At 35.4% G+C, this 15,363-nt stretch overlaps 1 protein-coding gene and 1 pseudogene across 1 annotated transcript; one reads left to right on the plus strand and one right to left on the minus strand.

Annotated features, from left to right (window-relative positions):
- Positions 1 to 5,292: 5,292 nt before the first annotated feature.
- Positions 5,293 to 6,967, plus strand: LOC145622201 (peroxidase 5 pseudogene; annotated as a pseudogene).
- A 1,027-nt stretch (positions 6,968 to 7,994) lies between these two features.
- On the minus strand, positions 7,995 to 11,664 carry LOC145610236 (WEB family protein At2g38370-like). The gene is made up of 2 exons (XM_081665537.1): positions 11,140 to 11,664; positions 7,995 to 9,696 (listed from the first exon to the last, which is right to left on the minus strand). The coding sequence occupies exons 1-2, from the start codon at positions 11,302 to 11,304 to the stop codon at positions 8,212 to 8,214; spliced, it is 1,650 nt and encodes a 549-aa protein (XP_081521663.1). The 5' UTR covers positions 11,305 to 11,664; the 3' UTR covers positions 7,995 to 8,211.
- Positions 11,665 to 15,363: the final 3,699 nt, after the last annotated feature.

Raw genomic sequence — 15,363 nt, forward strand, 5'->3', positions numbered from 1 at the left:
AAACTAATGATTGCTTTGGCTTATATGATGCTTCAGATTTTTACTTTTTGTAATTTTATGTTTAGTGAGAATATGCCATGACATAATTAATAATTGTGTCATATTTAAAACAAAAACCATTAAAAGCACAAGAATAAAGAATAACTTATATTTAGATAATCTCAAAGGTATCACGTACGTGTTACCTAAACATTCTTTAAACCGCTACTAAATAAATTTTTATAACTCTATATTTGCAATATTTTCTTAACTTTCCAACATAATAGTACAAATCTTAAACTTTTTACTCCGTAATATATATATATATATATATATATATATATATATATATATATATATATATATATATATATATATATATATATATATATATATATATATTTTTCCCTAAAAAATCGAGATTGTTAATAACCTTTTCTAAGTTGAGCTTAGATGTTTAATTAGCATTTAATATTTTGGGAAATTCTTATTGGTAGCCTCGTGCTTTTGCGTATTTCCATTGGTAGCCACTTTTTATATGAATTATCTTTGGTAGCCTCGAACTCTTAACGTTTTCACTTCCGTAACCATATTTAACATAATCCGTTAAGTGGGTGTTAAAATTTAACTGAATTAATTAAAATTTAATTAATTTTTTTTTTAAAAAAAAAATTAGAACATTCCTCCCACGCATTAGCCCAGGCCAGCCACCTCCCTCACCTAGTCCCCTCTCCCCTCTGCCGGCGCAATGCCTTTAGCGCCAAAGCTGGAGTCATTAAGGGCTCAAGTAATCAATTGGAAGGTGTTTGAATCCAATCTGACATCAGTTGATGATGAGGAAGCATCTTCTTCTTCGACTACTCTTTTTACTTCATTAAAAGAGTTGGATGTTTCTACAATTGAAGATGGACCTACTTCTCTGTCAATCAGTAGTAGGTTCTCTAATCTACAAAGTATACAAATAGGTTGTTGCAACGAACTGACAAGTTTGATGACAGAGTCGCTAAATCCCATTAGGCATCTCCAAATTTATAAGTACGTTCAAGAGCTTAAAAAAATCCAAACCTTGTCTGTTTGCTGGCTGGTGTTGCGGGGTTCGCCGATTTGGTGCGTGAGGGAGCAGGGGCTTGAGTATTCGGGAATTAGGGCTGGGGTTTTCAGGAATTAGGGCTGGGGGTGTCGGGAATTGGGGTCAGGGTGTTGGGAAGTGGGCGCCAGTGGAAGGGGAAGCTTGGGCACTGGCGCCGTCGCCGTCGCCGTCGCCGTCGGTGGAGGTGGAGATGGGAGAAGGTGGATGGGTGGTCAGGGGAAGGGTTGTTATTTTTATTTTTTTTAAGATTAATTAAATTATGATATAACTAACTTTAGTTAAGTATTTTTTAATTGTTATAAAACTAACCTCGGTTAAATTTAACGACCAACTAATGGTTTTAGCTCAATAAGGTTATGGAAGTAATTTTTTAAGAGTTGGCGGCTACCAAAGATAATTCATATAAAAAGTGGCTACCAATGGAAATACGCAAAAGTACGAGGCTACCAATGAGAATTTCCCTAATATTTTTGAATCAATCCTGAATAATTTGCGAGTTGAAATCAGCTTGTTAACACCCCTATAAATATCATTTAAAACTAATCTCAGCTGTTAAGTGTGATTTTCAAAAAAGATTTGCTAGTGTTAGGATTACAAAGATCAAGAATTATAACCTTTTTATTTTTAATTATAAATCATGAACAAGCTAAGCATCTTCTAATATATTTTATCCAACTGAATGTACACGAAGTATGTACAATACTTATATGTGGCTGACTACATGGTGTGACCACTTAACATGTAAAACAATTAATTAAAAAATAGGGGGTCATGGACCTCATAGTGACGAGTAAATGGGATCTTTCTTTGACATTTTAAAAAGAAGAAAGTAGGAGTTACTCCAATGAACAAATGAGGTTACTAGTTTCTAAAGTAGTTGATATTACTCATATAATGAATTGAAGTTACTTTATTATACAAAATGAGGATACTCTTATGAAAAAATAAGGTTACTCTTATTTATAAATAAGGATTATTCCTAATTTCCTATAAACCAATGTGGTCACACCGTATTGCTAGTAGGGGTGAATATGGTTTGGTTTGGTGCGGTTTGAGTCCAAACCAAACCAAACCGCAAAATACGGTTTGGTAAATTTTTTAAACCAAACCAAATCATATTAGTATTGAAACCAAACCAAACCAAACCGTAATAATACGGTTTGGTGCGGTTTATGATGAGATGATATTTTTTTTCCAAAAATTGTCAAATAATACTTCACTAATTTATAATAATGTTTAAATAAGTAGCCGAAACAGATTAAATTGTATTACAAAGTTACAATAAAAATATCAAGTGCTAACACATAATAAAAATAATACATAACAATAAAAGATATTCATATGAGTACTACATTATAGTCATTAATTATAGAGTATTGACGGTATAGTTATTATTATTTTTCATGGTTTTTTATTTATTCTTTAATTTTATTGAAAAATTATATAAATAAAAATACGGTTTATTGGTTTACGGTTTGGTTTATAATTTTTGCTAAACCAAACCAAACCATAAACCATATTTACAAAAAAAACCGAGACCAAACCGTAATTTTATAAACCGTAAACCAAACCAAACCGCTAAAATCCGGTTTGGTCTGGTTTGGTTACGGTCCAGACCAAACTGTGTACAACCCTAATTGCTAGCCACATACAAGACTTACTTCCAAATATAACATTGATCATCTTGATAAACCCTAATCTATTACAAGTATTTGTTAGGTACTATATAATTTGCAGCAAAGGAAACTTCCCCTGATTAAATGACTAAATGAGTGATAACTGATAAGAGTGCTTGGATTTAGTGGTGTACCTTATATATTGTGGGAGAAGATTTAGTTTCTAAGTTTGGAACTCGGAGGAAGCTTATATGAAAAGGGCTTTTGATTTTATTGTTGGGCTGGCATCCCAGCCTGATCTGCACTTAACTAATCCAAAGGACAAAATAAAGACAAACTTTTAAATAAAACGGATGTTCAGTAAATTACTGAACATCCGTTATAAAGTGACAATAAAATGTGCAAAAGTTACATTAAAACGCACAAAAGTTACCCTGACATATATAAAAGTTATTTATGCTTTATTGATAAATTTGACAAAAGTGACACTAAATTTGACAAAAGTGACGCTAAATCTGACAAAAGTGTACCCGATGTTCAGTAAATTACTGAAAACCGGGTGTATACAAAAGTTTTCCCAAAATAAAAATGGATGGTAGAATAAAAATCTTTTTAAAAAGATACGAGTATCGAATTAATCATTGAAGATGGTCTAAGTATGATTAGTTAAAAAAGGTTTGAGGAATAAAACGGAGGTTGAGGCAAAAAGGTGGATGGGAACTATTCACCATTTCTTTAAACTGTTTTGGAGAGTGAAGATTCACCTCCTCCTGTGAAAATAAGTGGTTAGAAATTTTCATTTAAGCCATGTGTCGCAACTAACACTATAGTTGGTGGTGTTTTATCTACTATGCAAAGTTTAAGGTACTCAGTGCACCTAAGTCATACTTTAGGGTGTTGCGGACAATTTTGCTTACAAATTATGCAATTTTACACTTACTAGTTTTTAGCTAATCATTGATTGTTTGCTTTACTATCTTGTTAGATGGCTCAAATTTTATAAGCTCCTTATTTGGTGGAACGTTTGTGCAAATTTTTAAAGTTTCCGGAAAAAAAAAAAAATCAGCGAAGTTAATTTATCCGCATAATTTCTCTTGAATTATTTACTTAAACGTTCAAGAAAATTCTTCACATTGGAAGCAACAAGAAATATGGTTCGTGAACATTCTAGAATATTATTATGGATAAGAATGATGAAGGGAGTTCTGGAATATTCATATCTTCCTACCTCCATCTACAACTATAAATGTTAATGATGGACATTCAATCAAGGGATACATATACAAAAAGCCATATCTATTCACACATAAGCCCTTTAACACATTTTAACCTCCTTATAAATCTTTACCTATTTTCCTTATCTACTAATCAACTATTTCTTTTTGCCCTCCTACTCCTTTGCATGGGAGTTGTATAGTGAGAGTTTGCTTGTACTCCTATTTTTTACAATGTGAATTAATGTTGTGTGTCCTTTTCTTTTTTACTATTTATCTTGCCTTATTGCAATTCCGCTATGTAGGTTTATGGCAGCCTGATACTATTCTTAGTTTCTTACTACTTTTATCACACACACACAAAAAAAAAAAAATAAAAAAAAATAAAAAAAAATAAATAAATAAAATAAATAAAAAATAAATAAAAAAAATTCACGAAATGTCTCTAAAAAATTTATCACAAAAGTTTTTAACAAACTCTAATTTAGGTGGTAGCAAAGTTAAAAAATAAAATAAAATAAAATAACCGATAGCAAATGTGAAGCGAGGTGTTTTCCCTGATAACAAATGTCAAAATTTCCCACCTTAAATGACTTGTATATAAGCAACACATCTATCTATCTATATTTTAGTATTTAAAAACAAAAACCACAAATCTAAAACTAAGCCACATGCCACCATAATCACTCATATGTCACATGTCACCTAACTTAATCCTTTCTTTTTAAATTCCCATTTTAATATAAAAACAAAATATATATAAATAATGTTTGATTCTTTAATCTTTATGCATTCTAAAACTTACAAATTTAAGTAAGAAAATTGAGTGTTTAATATTCAATATAATAAGTTAAAGTTAAACTAATTAGTGTTCATTACATTAACAATAAAATAGTCTTTTCATCTCCTAAACTTAAATATAACTTAAACCAATGTGTCATTTCATGCCCTACAATATCTATGTATATATACCTAACTAAATTCAACAACAACACCGACACTTTTCAAGAAAAATAACCTAAGTAACAACCCGTGAATCGAACGGAAAAAAAATTACAAACCACCTTAAGTGATAGGCAATTAATATGAACAAAAAATGTATAAAAATGAGAAATCATTATCACAAATTCACAAATTTGTAAACTTGTATGTTATACTTTTGTTAAATCTAGACATATGCCAGATATTAGACACTACATTTCACATTCTATTTTAATTATAGTTTTACGAAGGTAAAAAACAAGCTAATTATTAGGAAAACTACAAGTCATTCTTGGTTGTCATCCAAATATCAGGGAATTTTTATTTGTAAAGCACATAAATATTTAACAAAAGTGCAAATTCTAATGATTTACCAAAAAAAAGAGGGGGTGATTTGGTGAGATCACCAAATATGGAGTCCCCCTTAGCCATTCTCACGACCCTTCTTAGCATTATAGGCCTTAATAATCATTCTTCATCCCCATCTTCGTTCCCACTCGTATCGTCTCCTTTATTCCCTTCCGCACCATCTCCGTCTCCATCTCCATCTCCATCTCGGGGAGGAGAAATAAATACGACTGCGATTAGTGACAAACTTAGAGTAGATTTCTACAATTTAAGTTGCCCAAATGTAGAGCAAATAATTGGTGATGTTGTTCGGAAAAAATCACAAGAGAATCCAGGAATTGTTCCTGGTATTATCCGTCTTCATTTTCATGATTGTTATATCACGGTAAGTTTATAACAAAATTCATATTCATCCATAAATTATAATGTTGCATCTATATGTTGAATGAAAACTTTGTTAATAAAAGGCATAAAAAAATATCATTTTAATTCCGAAAAAATATATATAATTCTTCATGAATTTTTTTTCAATTTGCACAATGCACGCAATGACATTAATCGACAACCTTTTAAGAAAGATGATGATACAAATTAAACTATTAAAGTAAATATTGTAACCACATTTTTTTAATCAAATGGACCATAAAAAAATACGTCAGTTGTACGACATCTTCATATCTTGTCAAATAAACCTCCACATTTTAAAGTGACCATTAACAAAGCAAGTTTTTATTTTATTTTTTGTGGCACATATGCAAGGTAAAATATAAGAGATTGGTGGTAAAAATTGCTAGGCAACCTATAATATAAAGATTTTAATTTATTTCGGTTTAAGCGATTATCTAGATTTCTAATGCAGTAAAATGGTGATTAAAGGTGATTTTTTTTTTTTTCTCCTTCATGCACATAATAATGCTAGCTCACTGTGATCATAACAGGGATGTGATGCATCAATCCTTCTCACCGCTCAAAGATACAACTGTTACGACGCAGAAATGACATTCCCAGCAAATGGAAATTCCTTAAGGGGCTTGGACGCCTTAGATGCTGCGAAGACAGAGGTTGAGAAGCACTGTCCCGGTGTAGTATCCTGTGCAGATCTTTTAGCATACGCAGCTCGAGATATGATTGTTTTATCAGGAAACCCGAAATATGATGTTCCTGCAGGGCGTCGTGACTCTTTCAACACTCCTGGTGGCCTTGCAAGTGCCCTTCCTAAGGGAAATGATACTGTTGCTTTTCTGCAACAAGCGTTTGCAGACCGAGGTCTTACGTTACAGGACATGGTCGTGCTAGAGGGGTCACACTCGATAGGCCAAACCCGATGCCAGAACACGATTGCAGAAGTTGGGTCGATGGATAAAATGCCTGATACAGCAAAGTTTGTTGACAAGCAGTTCCTGCAGATGGAGAAGCAGAAGTACTGTCCTGAATCTAAGGAAGTGTTGTTCGGGGAGTTAAGAGTACCTTTGTTTCCCGACAATCCTAATAACTCCAATTGGGGCAACGCCTTCTACAACCACATTATGAAAGGCAGGGGCTCGCTCCCTTTCGATGTATCACTAGCTGTTGAACAGACCACAAAAGGTATGGTCCAACGTTACGCCTCAGACAGTGCTCAATGGCAGAAAATGTTTAATGAAGCCATGGTCAAATTGGGAAAGGTTAATGTGCTTACAGGAGACCAAGGCGAAATCAGGAGGAATTGTAAATGGATTAACGCGGTTTCTACAGCATAATTACTAATTTATAGTCCAAAATTTACGCGATTATCTCCTCCTTTGTACCAATCATTTACTTAATGTGCAAGGCTAATAAACTAACAGAAGAACCACCCTGTGACACTGTTTTCAATCTTTACTACTTTCAGACAATTTTTGTTAGTCTTAATTGTATCACTTAATAATTGAGGCTACCAAGTTAATTTACTAAGAGTATATATTTAGTTGGTTATTCCATATTACTATCTAAAAAGAGGGTACAACATTTTACTGCGACGTCTATGATCAAGAATGGTGATACTCACTCAATAAGTCAATAGCATGAAAATCTAACATTACACCGTCTTCAATCTTCATCACATATTCACATTTACTGCATAATACCAAGTACGTGTACTGCATAATATTGATCGATATATGATTTCGACACAAATTGACACACATATCCATTTGGTTGTACCATGGTGTTTTAACATCTTCACTATAGGCAACTTATTGTATGTTTAACATTTTCCTAAAACATATGGAGTACTTCCTAATATTTGTTATTTAATGTAACATCAACTAATGTAATACGAATCGACTCGCCAAAATTGGACCAAATAAACCGAAAAAATAAAATAATGTAATACGAAGTATTTTTTACAACACATGTCAATTGCTTTGCTTTGCCATCCAGAGTTCACTGTTTATAAAATACAGTAATGATTAAAAAAAAAAAAGAGCACAAGAGACAACATTTTAGTCATGTAGTCCAACGGCTACTTTAAATCATAAATGGCATGCAGTAAAGCCGCAAATTCTGCTTACATGGCACATTAACAAATCTCTTTTTTTGATGATCAACGGCTACTTTACCACCATAATAATAGTAATAATTAAAAACAAAAGGGTGTAACGGCTATATTTCACTATGCATGCTGACGGTTGACCCTAACACCATCATACTGTTATCATAAATTAATCAAGCAGGAAATTCACCATGAAACTTGGCAAATTTCTGAGGCAGAAACATACATGTAACATGTAACATGTAACACAAGACGATTAAGAAATAAGAACGCTTAGCTTTTATAATACAAAGAAGCACGGCCGAGCTAATACATGGTAAGTACTCAATAGAGACATAGGGACAGGAAGTAAATCCAGACAATTAGAATTATAAGTACAAGAAATAGAATGGTATACAAAAACATACAAATAATGTTATAAACTAGCAGTCAGGTTATACATCAAGTAGCAATTCTTGTAAGGCATTTTTGTTACCTTGCCGCGGAAGTGGGCTGCTTCTTTTTCTTGCTTTGCTTGGGCAAAAGCATTGAGAATCGTCCGAATCCAAGCTTCTTCCTTTTGGCAGGCAGCTGCTTTTGAGAACCCCCACAGTCACTCTCCACCTTCCAAGCAGAGGATATGACAGCGTTCTGTTTCCCGAGCATCTGACCCAATGAAACCTTCCGTTTAACATTACTTTTCCCTGATTCATATTCTTCGGTGATGAGCAACTTCTGGCTAAGTATTTGCCCTATTGACAAGGTTGACTTTAACACGGGGGCTTTCGCGTCACTTACTAGATTAACACCATTCACATCAAGCACCCAAGAATCTCTCCTTTGGTTTGAAGGATAAGGATTCTTGAATTTGGTTGAGTTTTGTATGGAACGCCTTCGCTCTCCATGCTCAGATCTCCACTTCCGAAGAGCCTCCTCAACACCAAGCTTAGCCCTATTGGCAGCCTCAACTCTGTTCAAAGCATCTTCCAATGCCTGTTTAGAGGTTTCAACTTCGTCCATGGCTTCTTCTACCCTCTTCATAATATCCATTTTCGATACATTTGCTTCATCAACTTGAAGTGCTGCCTCAAGGGCTTTTATATTGCAACTTTCCTCGGCATCTTGAGCCTTGCTTTTCAAGGTAGAGTATTCTTCAAGAGTAAGTGTTACTTTTTCAAGGTTTTCCTCAGTAGTTGAATTCTCGCTCTGCTCTATAGCCTTGATCTCAGCAAGAGCAACAGCTTCAGCAGCCTTCGCTGCTAACTTCATTTTTCTAGCAGCAACCAATCTGATCTCGGCTGTCTTTACCTTAGCCTTTGTTTGTTCAATCTCTGACATGACCTTCATGACTTCAGACTTTGCAGTCTCTCCTTTCTTCTTGAAATCTTCTGCCTCATCGCTCAACCGTTGAAGCTCCGCTGCAATGTCCTTGCTACCGTTGTTAGCTTCCTTGGCATCTTCCAGTTTAGATTTTTTGTGGTTTATTTCTTCTTCAAGTGAGGAAACCTTCAATGTGTTCGATCTCAGTCTTTCACGAGTTTTCTCCAAGGACACCCTTTCTCGCTCTATCTTCTTGTTGTAAGATTCCACAGATGCTCGAATTTCAGCAAGATCACTCGTTGTCTTGGTAAGGTTCAACTTAGCCTGTTTAAGTTCCATCAATATCAAACCCGGAGTTGATGATGGTACAAGGTTTGAACCTTCTGGAAGCTTCTGAGCTGAGAGATTAGGATTATTCTCCTTCTCTTCCTCCTCTTCTTCTTTCACAATAGATGGCTTCCCATCAACACTAACATTCACTTGGGCTTCATATTCTTCTTTTTGTAGCTTTGAGTTGAGCTCCTCAACAATCCTCTTGGTTGCTTCGAGTTCTTTTAAAACCTCAAACGTATCTTTTTCTTTCAAGATCAGCTCTTTCTCCAATTCGGCTGCTTGTTCTTCCACTTTTGCCACATCAATTTCCTCCACATCACCGGGCTATAATATTTTAACATAAGATTAAAAAAATAGTTAGAACTGTGTTTTCTTGACAAAATCAGAAGAATGCACCATGATATTTGGCATATAGATAATAGTAGAACAATAATGTTTCAACTCAATAATTTATCACTATTACATTTGATACCCCAACTACTTCCACAAAGCAAATCGTATGATCCTACAAAACATACCTATTTGGGCACTAATTGAACTTCAGCTTCCATTTATTTTGGATTTCATTCAACAAGATATATGTCCAACAGTCCTAGTATTGGTTAAAATAACAGTGCAAATATGCTAAAAGTCTTTCTGATTTTTACCCATTAGTTGATTATAAATCTTTCGAGTTAATCTTAGTTAATGTGAGTTGATGAACCATTTACCTACCACCCTTCTTCAATTATTTTCAATAAGAGAAGCATTTCATCTACTCCCCACCCTAAGACATTATTTTTTTGAATTATATTTTGAATCGAGATACATTGAACTTCCTGATTCCGCCATTACGTCTCAAAGCTGTAAACAATCATACTATGGCAATGTTCTTCCATCAACCCCCGTGTGTGTCCTAGCGTCCTACATCGACTGATATAAACAGCCATACTACTAAGAGTCCTAACCCATCCAAACAAATCCTTACCCTTTCATATTTCGGCTATCCTGCCAACACTAATCACATTCCTTTTTTAAGTAACACCAACTAGTTCCACACTACCACTTTAACTAGTTTTCTACACACCACTCATTCCTATCATAATGTCTAACCCGAATAACATCTTTAAATCCAACCACAATCAATTTTTCCTTAATATACCATCATTAAGTATCGAACTTCCTATATTCGTCATTTCTCCTCAAAGCTAGAAATCGCAAACATAAGATCATACTAAAATGAATCAATGTACTCTATCATCGATTAAATATGGGTCCAACAAACAAATTTATAGGAATTCAAATGTACGCAACCAGGAAACACTAACCACTTTAAACATTTCCAACCTAAAGAATTCACTTTCCTCCTAATTGAAATTTAAATACATTTAGCTACTACACTACTGATTACTAAACACTAAATCCTTTCACATTTTCCATGACTAAAATATTCAAATTAAACCCCAACTACAAAAAAGAAAAATTAATTACACATTTACACCAGAAAACCAACAATCATGTTAACACTTCATAAAAATTTATATGATCACAAATTCACATATACCGACACCCGGTTGGGCGCCCTCACGACTTTAATCAGCTAAGCTAGCTCGCGTCCACAAAAATTCACATACACAAACACATAGGAATACATACATTTTACTCCATCAAATTCTCAATCTTTAAAAAAACCCATAAAAATTGAAACAGAACAAAAACAAATTCAGTACAAATCTTTAAAACAAAATTGAACAATACTAAAAAAACAAAATTAGAGCTAGAATTTACCAGAAAAGAATGAGTGGATTTATGTAAATTGGAAACAGGCTTCCAAAATCCAAGACCACCAAACTTAGTGACAGCTTCTTTAACAGACTCAAATGGTGCTGAAGTATCAATTTCACCTTTCAATTTTCCTGAATCCCCAAATCCTAGGGTTTCTTCGTCCCCCATTTTCAATCAATCAATCAAAAGAAACCCACAAAGAAAAGCCCAAAATAAAATTGACCCTTTTGATTTTTTGACCTTAATTGCTGAAAAAATTATCTGGGGTCTTAACTTAATGTTGACTGAAGTAGAAAAAATCAAGAAAAAAGAAAAGAAAAACAGAGGAAAAATGTGAGAGTAGAAGAAGAGTGTTGTTGGGAGTGAAGGTTGAGGGGTTTAAGGAAGTAATAAAAGTGGGGTTTGTTTGTTTGTTTGTTTTGTGTTGGCGTGGGGACAACGTTGATTGTCTTTTTAACGTTCGAGTTTTGGGAGTAAACGGTTGGAGATTTGTTGGGTTTTGTGCTTTTGAGTTTTTGATTTGAAGTTTGAGCATATTTCTATTGTTTTATAATGATTTCTTTTTGGTCTACTATAACGTCTACTATTTGAGATTTAGAGAGTCTTCTTTTGTCTTTCTCTTAGAAAAGGGAGGCTAACTAGACATATGGATTATGGAGTAGATTTTAGGTCATGGGGTCTTTGTAGAAGTCAATCCTCTTTCACATCTTAGGCCCTGTTTTTTTTAGCTTTAGAGGAGAGCAGGACAGATTTCAGCAGAGTAGAGCATAGCAGGGCTAGGCTTTCACACATTGCGGAGCAGGGCAGAGCAAAATAGATTTCAGCAGAGTAGAGCAGTGCAGTACAAAGTAGAGCACCTCTAAAGAACAAGGCCTTACTGGTCATTTGGTTGAACATCACAAGTTTCTTACCAGCTATTTGACTAGACGCGAGACATAGTCCGCCCTTAATAAAGATTAATCTCCCTTTTTTTGAGCCAACACCATAAACCTAGTTTTGAACCCTTTTTTTGGTCAAAGCCAAATGATGAATAGAAGGAAAGGAGATCATAACAACTTCTCATACTTCTAATTCTAAGGATTTTGAAATTCTTGTACATTTCTATGTTGCTGATTAATTGGGTGGATTAATTAAAGCATATGGTACTCATCTTCTCTCTTTCTTTCACTATTATTAATTGCTAATTAATCATAATTTCTTCAATGAATATAGTTCTTGCTATTGTTAAAAAGTGTGTTTAGTTTCTTGATCCCGGATTAAGCAAAACCTGAATGTGATCAATGCTTGAGTTGTATCTTTAAATTCTCCAATAACTAACCAATTGACATTGCATGGTTAATTGATTGTGTTTATGGCAATACTAGATTAAGAATAATTGGTATTGTTATCCTCTCATTGAATTCTCCTCATACATAAGTAGTTAGAATGAAGGATTAGGAAGTTAGAGTATTGAGTTTAATTTTAATAAGTTGTTTGATTCCATGAAAGTAGATTTGATAGTTTATTCGAAATATCATTGACAACTCAAATGAGATTTTTGGGACTTATAGGGAATATTTTTCTTCGTGTCATTCGAATGATAAAGTAGGAGAAGAATAATAATTGCATTGGTTGTATCTGTGGTGATGCTAGCTTGGATGTTTTATTATTATTATTATTATTTTTTTTGAAAACCACGGAGCAATATATTAATTAATCAAGGGATAAAACATCCGACAAAATGTACGGATTAACCTCACACGGGCAATGGTTAATCCACACTTGCTCCACACCGAAAGGAATAATTTTAGCTAGGTGATGTGCAACAAAATTGCCATCCCTTTTTACATGATTCCAAATAACAAGATCAAAAGAAGAGGTAATAGAGAGAATGTCTTCCAATAAGGAGTCCAACTCGGTCAAGTGTATAGTTGCTTTCGAAAGCCTGGAGATGAGGGACAGATTATCTGATTCAAATATCAGCTTCTTGTAACCAAAGCTTTGAGCAAGCCTCGCAGCAAGTAGTAACGCTTTGCCTTCAGCCACGATCGGGTCCCAGTAGCTGCGTACCCTTCGTGTGGCAGAGAACAGCACCACACCTTCCGAATTCCTCGCCACAACACCTGCACCTGCCCAGCCAATGTTACTCAAGGATGCATCACAATTTACCTTCACAAAGTCAGAGGGAGGGGCCTTCCAAATCTTGGAGCTGCGATGAACAGGAGGTCTGCAAATTCCCCCATAGACCTTCGATGAACACGCGAGAATATCAGCAGCAAGGCGTCTAGAACGCTCAATTAGAGTGCGGTGATCCACCTTAACCCCATTAAATACCTTATCATTCCTTCTATTCCAGATTTGCCAGAGCAAAATCGCCCCAAGATTACATTTGTTGCTCGAGTTTTCCTTCCATTCCACCACCAAATCTGCAAAGGGGATGTCTCCTTTCCACATGAGCTTCTCACAATCAGTTTCCCTCCATATATCACGTACAACATAGCAATCAAAAAATGCATGATGCATAGTTTCGGGGATGTTTGGGCACCAAGGGCAATGCTTATCCTCTGTCATGTGTCGATAATTAAGGTAATCCTTCACAGCCAGGGTACCAGAGCAAGCTCTCCACATGAAATGCCGAATCTTGGGAGTGACTTCAAGACCCCAAATTGTAACCCAAGCTCTATGGTAAGCATCTAAATCACATGATTTCCCTAAGAAATAGGCTGTTTTTACCATATACTCACCACTATTTGAGAATGCCCAGATTAGTTCATCACTCGGACTCCGAAAGCTAAGAGGAATGGCAAGGATACATTTAGCATCACGCTCATTAAAGTTCTCTAGGATGAAATCATACCTCCACTCCTTCGACTCGGGGTCAATTAAATCACGCACCTTCGAGACCCCAAGAATGACGTTCGAAGTAATGTTGCTTTCATATTCATCCGCCACCCAAGCCTCGTTCCATATATTAATACTCTTGCCATTTCCCACCTTCCAAATCAACCCATCTCTCAATATGGACTTCGAATTCCAGATGCTAGACCATGAATAACTCCCAGACTGACCAAGATAAGCCCCTAAAAAATCAGAATTAGGAAAATATTTGTGAGACGTGACTCTCCCAAATAAAGAAGAAGGGTGCTTTAAAAGTCTCCATGCTTGTTTCCCGAGAAGAGCAAGATTGAAAACCCTCATGTCACGAAATCCCATACCCCCCAAACATTTAGGATAACATAACGCATCCCACTTGATCCAATGAACAGATTTCTTTTGCTCTGAACTCCCCCACCAAAATCTTGTTGTCATGGAGTGAATATCCTCAACTACCGAATTCGGAATTTTGTAGACTCCCATTAAATAGGTTGGAATTGCTTGGATAACCGATTTAATGATCACCTCCTTCCCCGCCCTTGATAAAAGTTTTTCTTTCCACCCTTTCAACTTTTTCCAAAGCCTGTCTTTAAGAGCATTGAAAATAACTCTCTTAGACCTTCCAATTATCGTCGGGATCCCGAGGTACTTCACATGTGTCTCCACCTTCTTCATCCCCAAAAGATCAACAAGTTCCTCTTGCTTTGACTCACACACGACTTTGCTAAAAGAGACCTCCGATTTCTCATAATTAATTTTCTGCCCGGAAGCTGCTTCATATGTGTTGAGAATTTCAACTATCTTTGAGCATTCCCGTCGGTTGGCTCTTGCAAATAGCAAACTGTCATCAGCAAAAAGGAGATGTGAAACACTCGGGCCACTCCTACTAGCTTTTGCTTCATGAATCTCATTTTCTTTAACCGCTTTCCTGAGAAGACCAGAAAAAGCATCTTCCACCAAGATAAAAAGATACAGAGATAAAGGGTCCCCTTGTCGAAGACCCCTAGTCGGAGCAACGTGACCCCCTACTTGGCCATTAATAATGAAAGAGTAAGACACCGTTGAAACACATGACATGATTAGACTCACCCAGCTTTCCGCGAACCTTAGTCTGCATAAAAGATCTCTTAAAAAATCCCACTCCACCCTATCATAAGCCTTGCTCATGTCCAACTTCAGACCAATGGTACCTTTTCTTCCTCTACTTCGTTTCTTCATTGTGTGAAAAATTTCTAGAGCTATCAAAGCATTGTCTGTAATTAATCTCCCTGGCACAAAAGCACTCTGATTTTCCGAAACTAGTCCGGGAAGGAAATTCTTTAGCCTCATGACAATAGCTTTTGACCCCATCTTATAAAGCACATTACACAACGC

Source organism: Chenopodium album, chromosome 3 (assembly GCF_948465745.1).
Source record: "Chenopodium album chromosome 3, dcCheAlbu1.1, whole genome shotgun sequence".
Classification (NCBI taxonomy): Eukaryota; Viridiplantae; Streptophyta; class Magnoliopsida; order Caryophyllales; family Amaranthaceae; genus Chenopodium; species Chenopodium album.

What these genes read in the sequence shown, in the direction of transcription:
- LOC145610236 (XM_081665537.1), bottom strand. Translation starts at nt 11,304, where the DNA reads ATGGGGGACGAAGAAACCCTAGGATTTGGGGATTCAGGAAAATTGAAA. An exon ending in AATCCACTCATTCTTTTCTG is followed by an intron (nt 9,697 to 11,139) that starts GTAAATTCTAGC and finishes AAAATATTATAG; the next exon opens with CCCGGTGATGTGGAGGAAAT.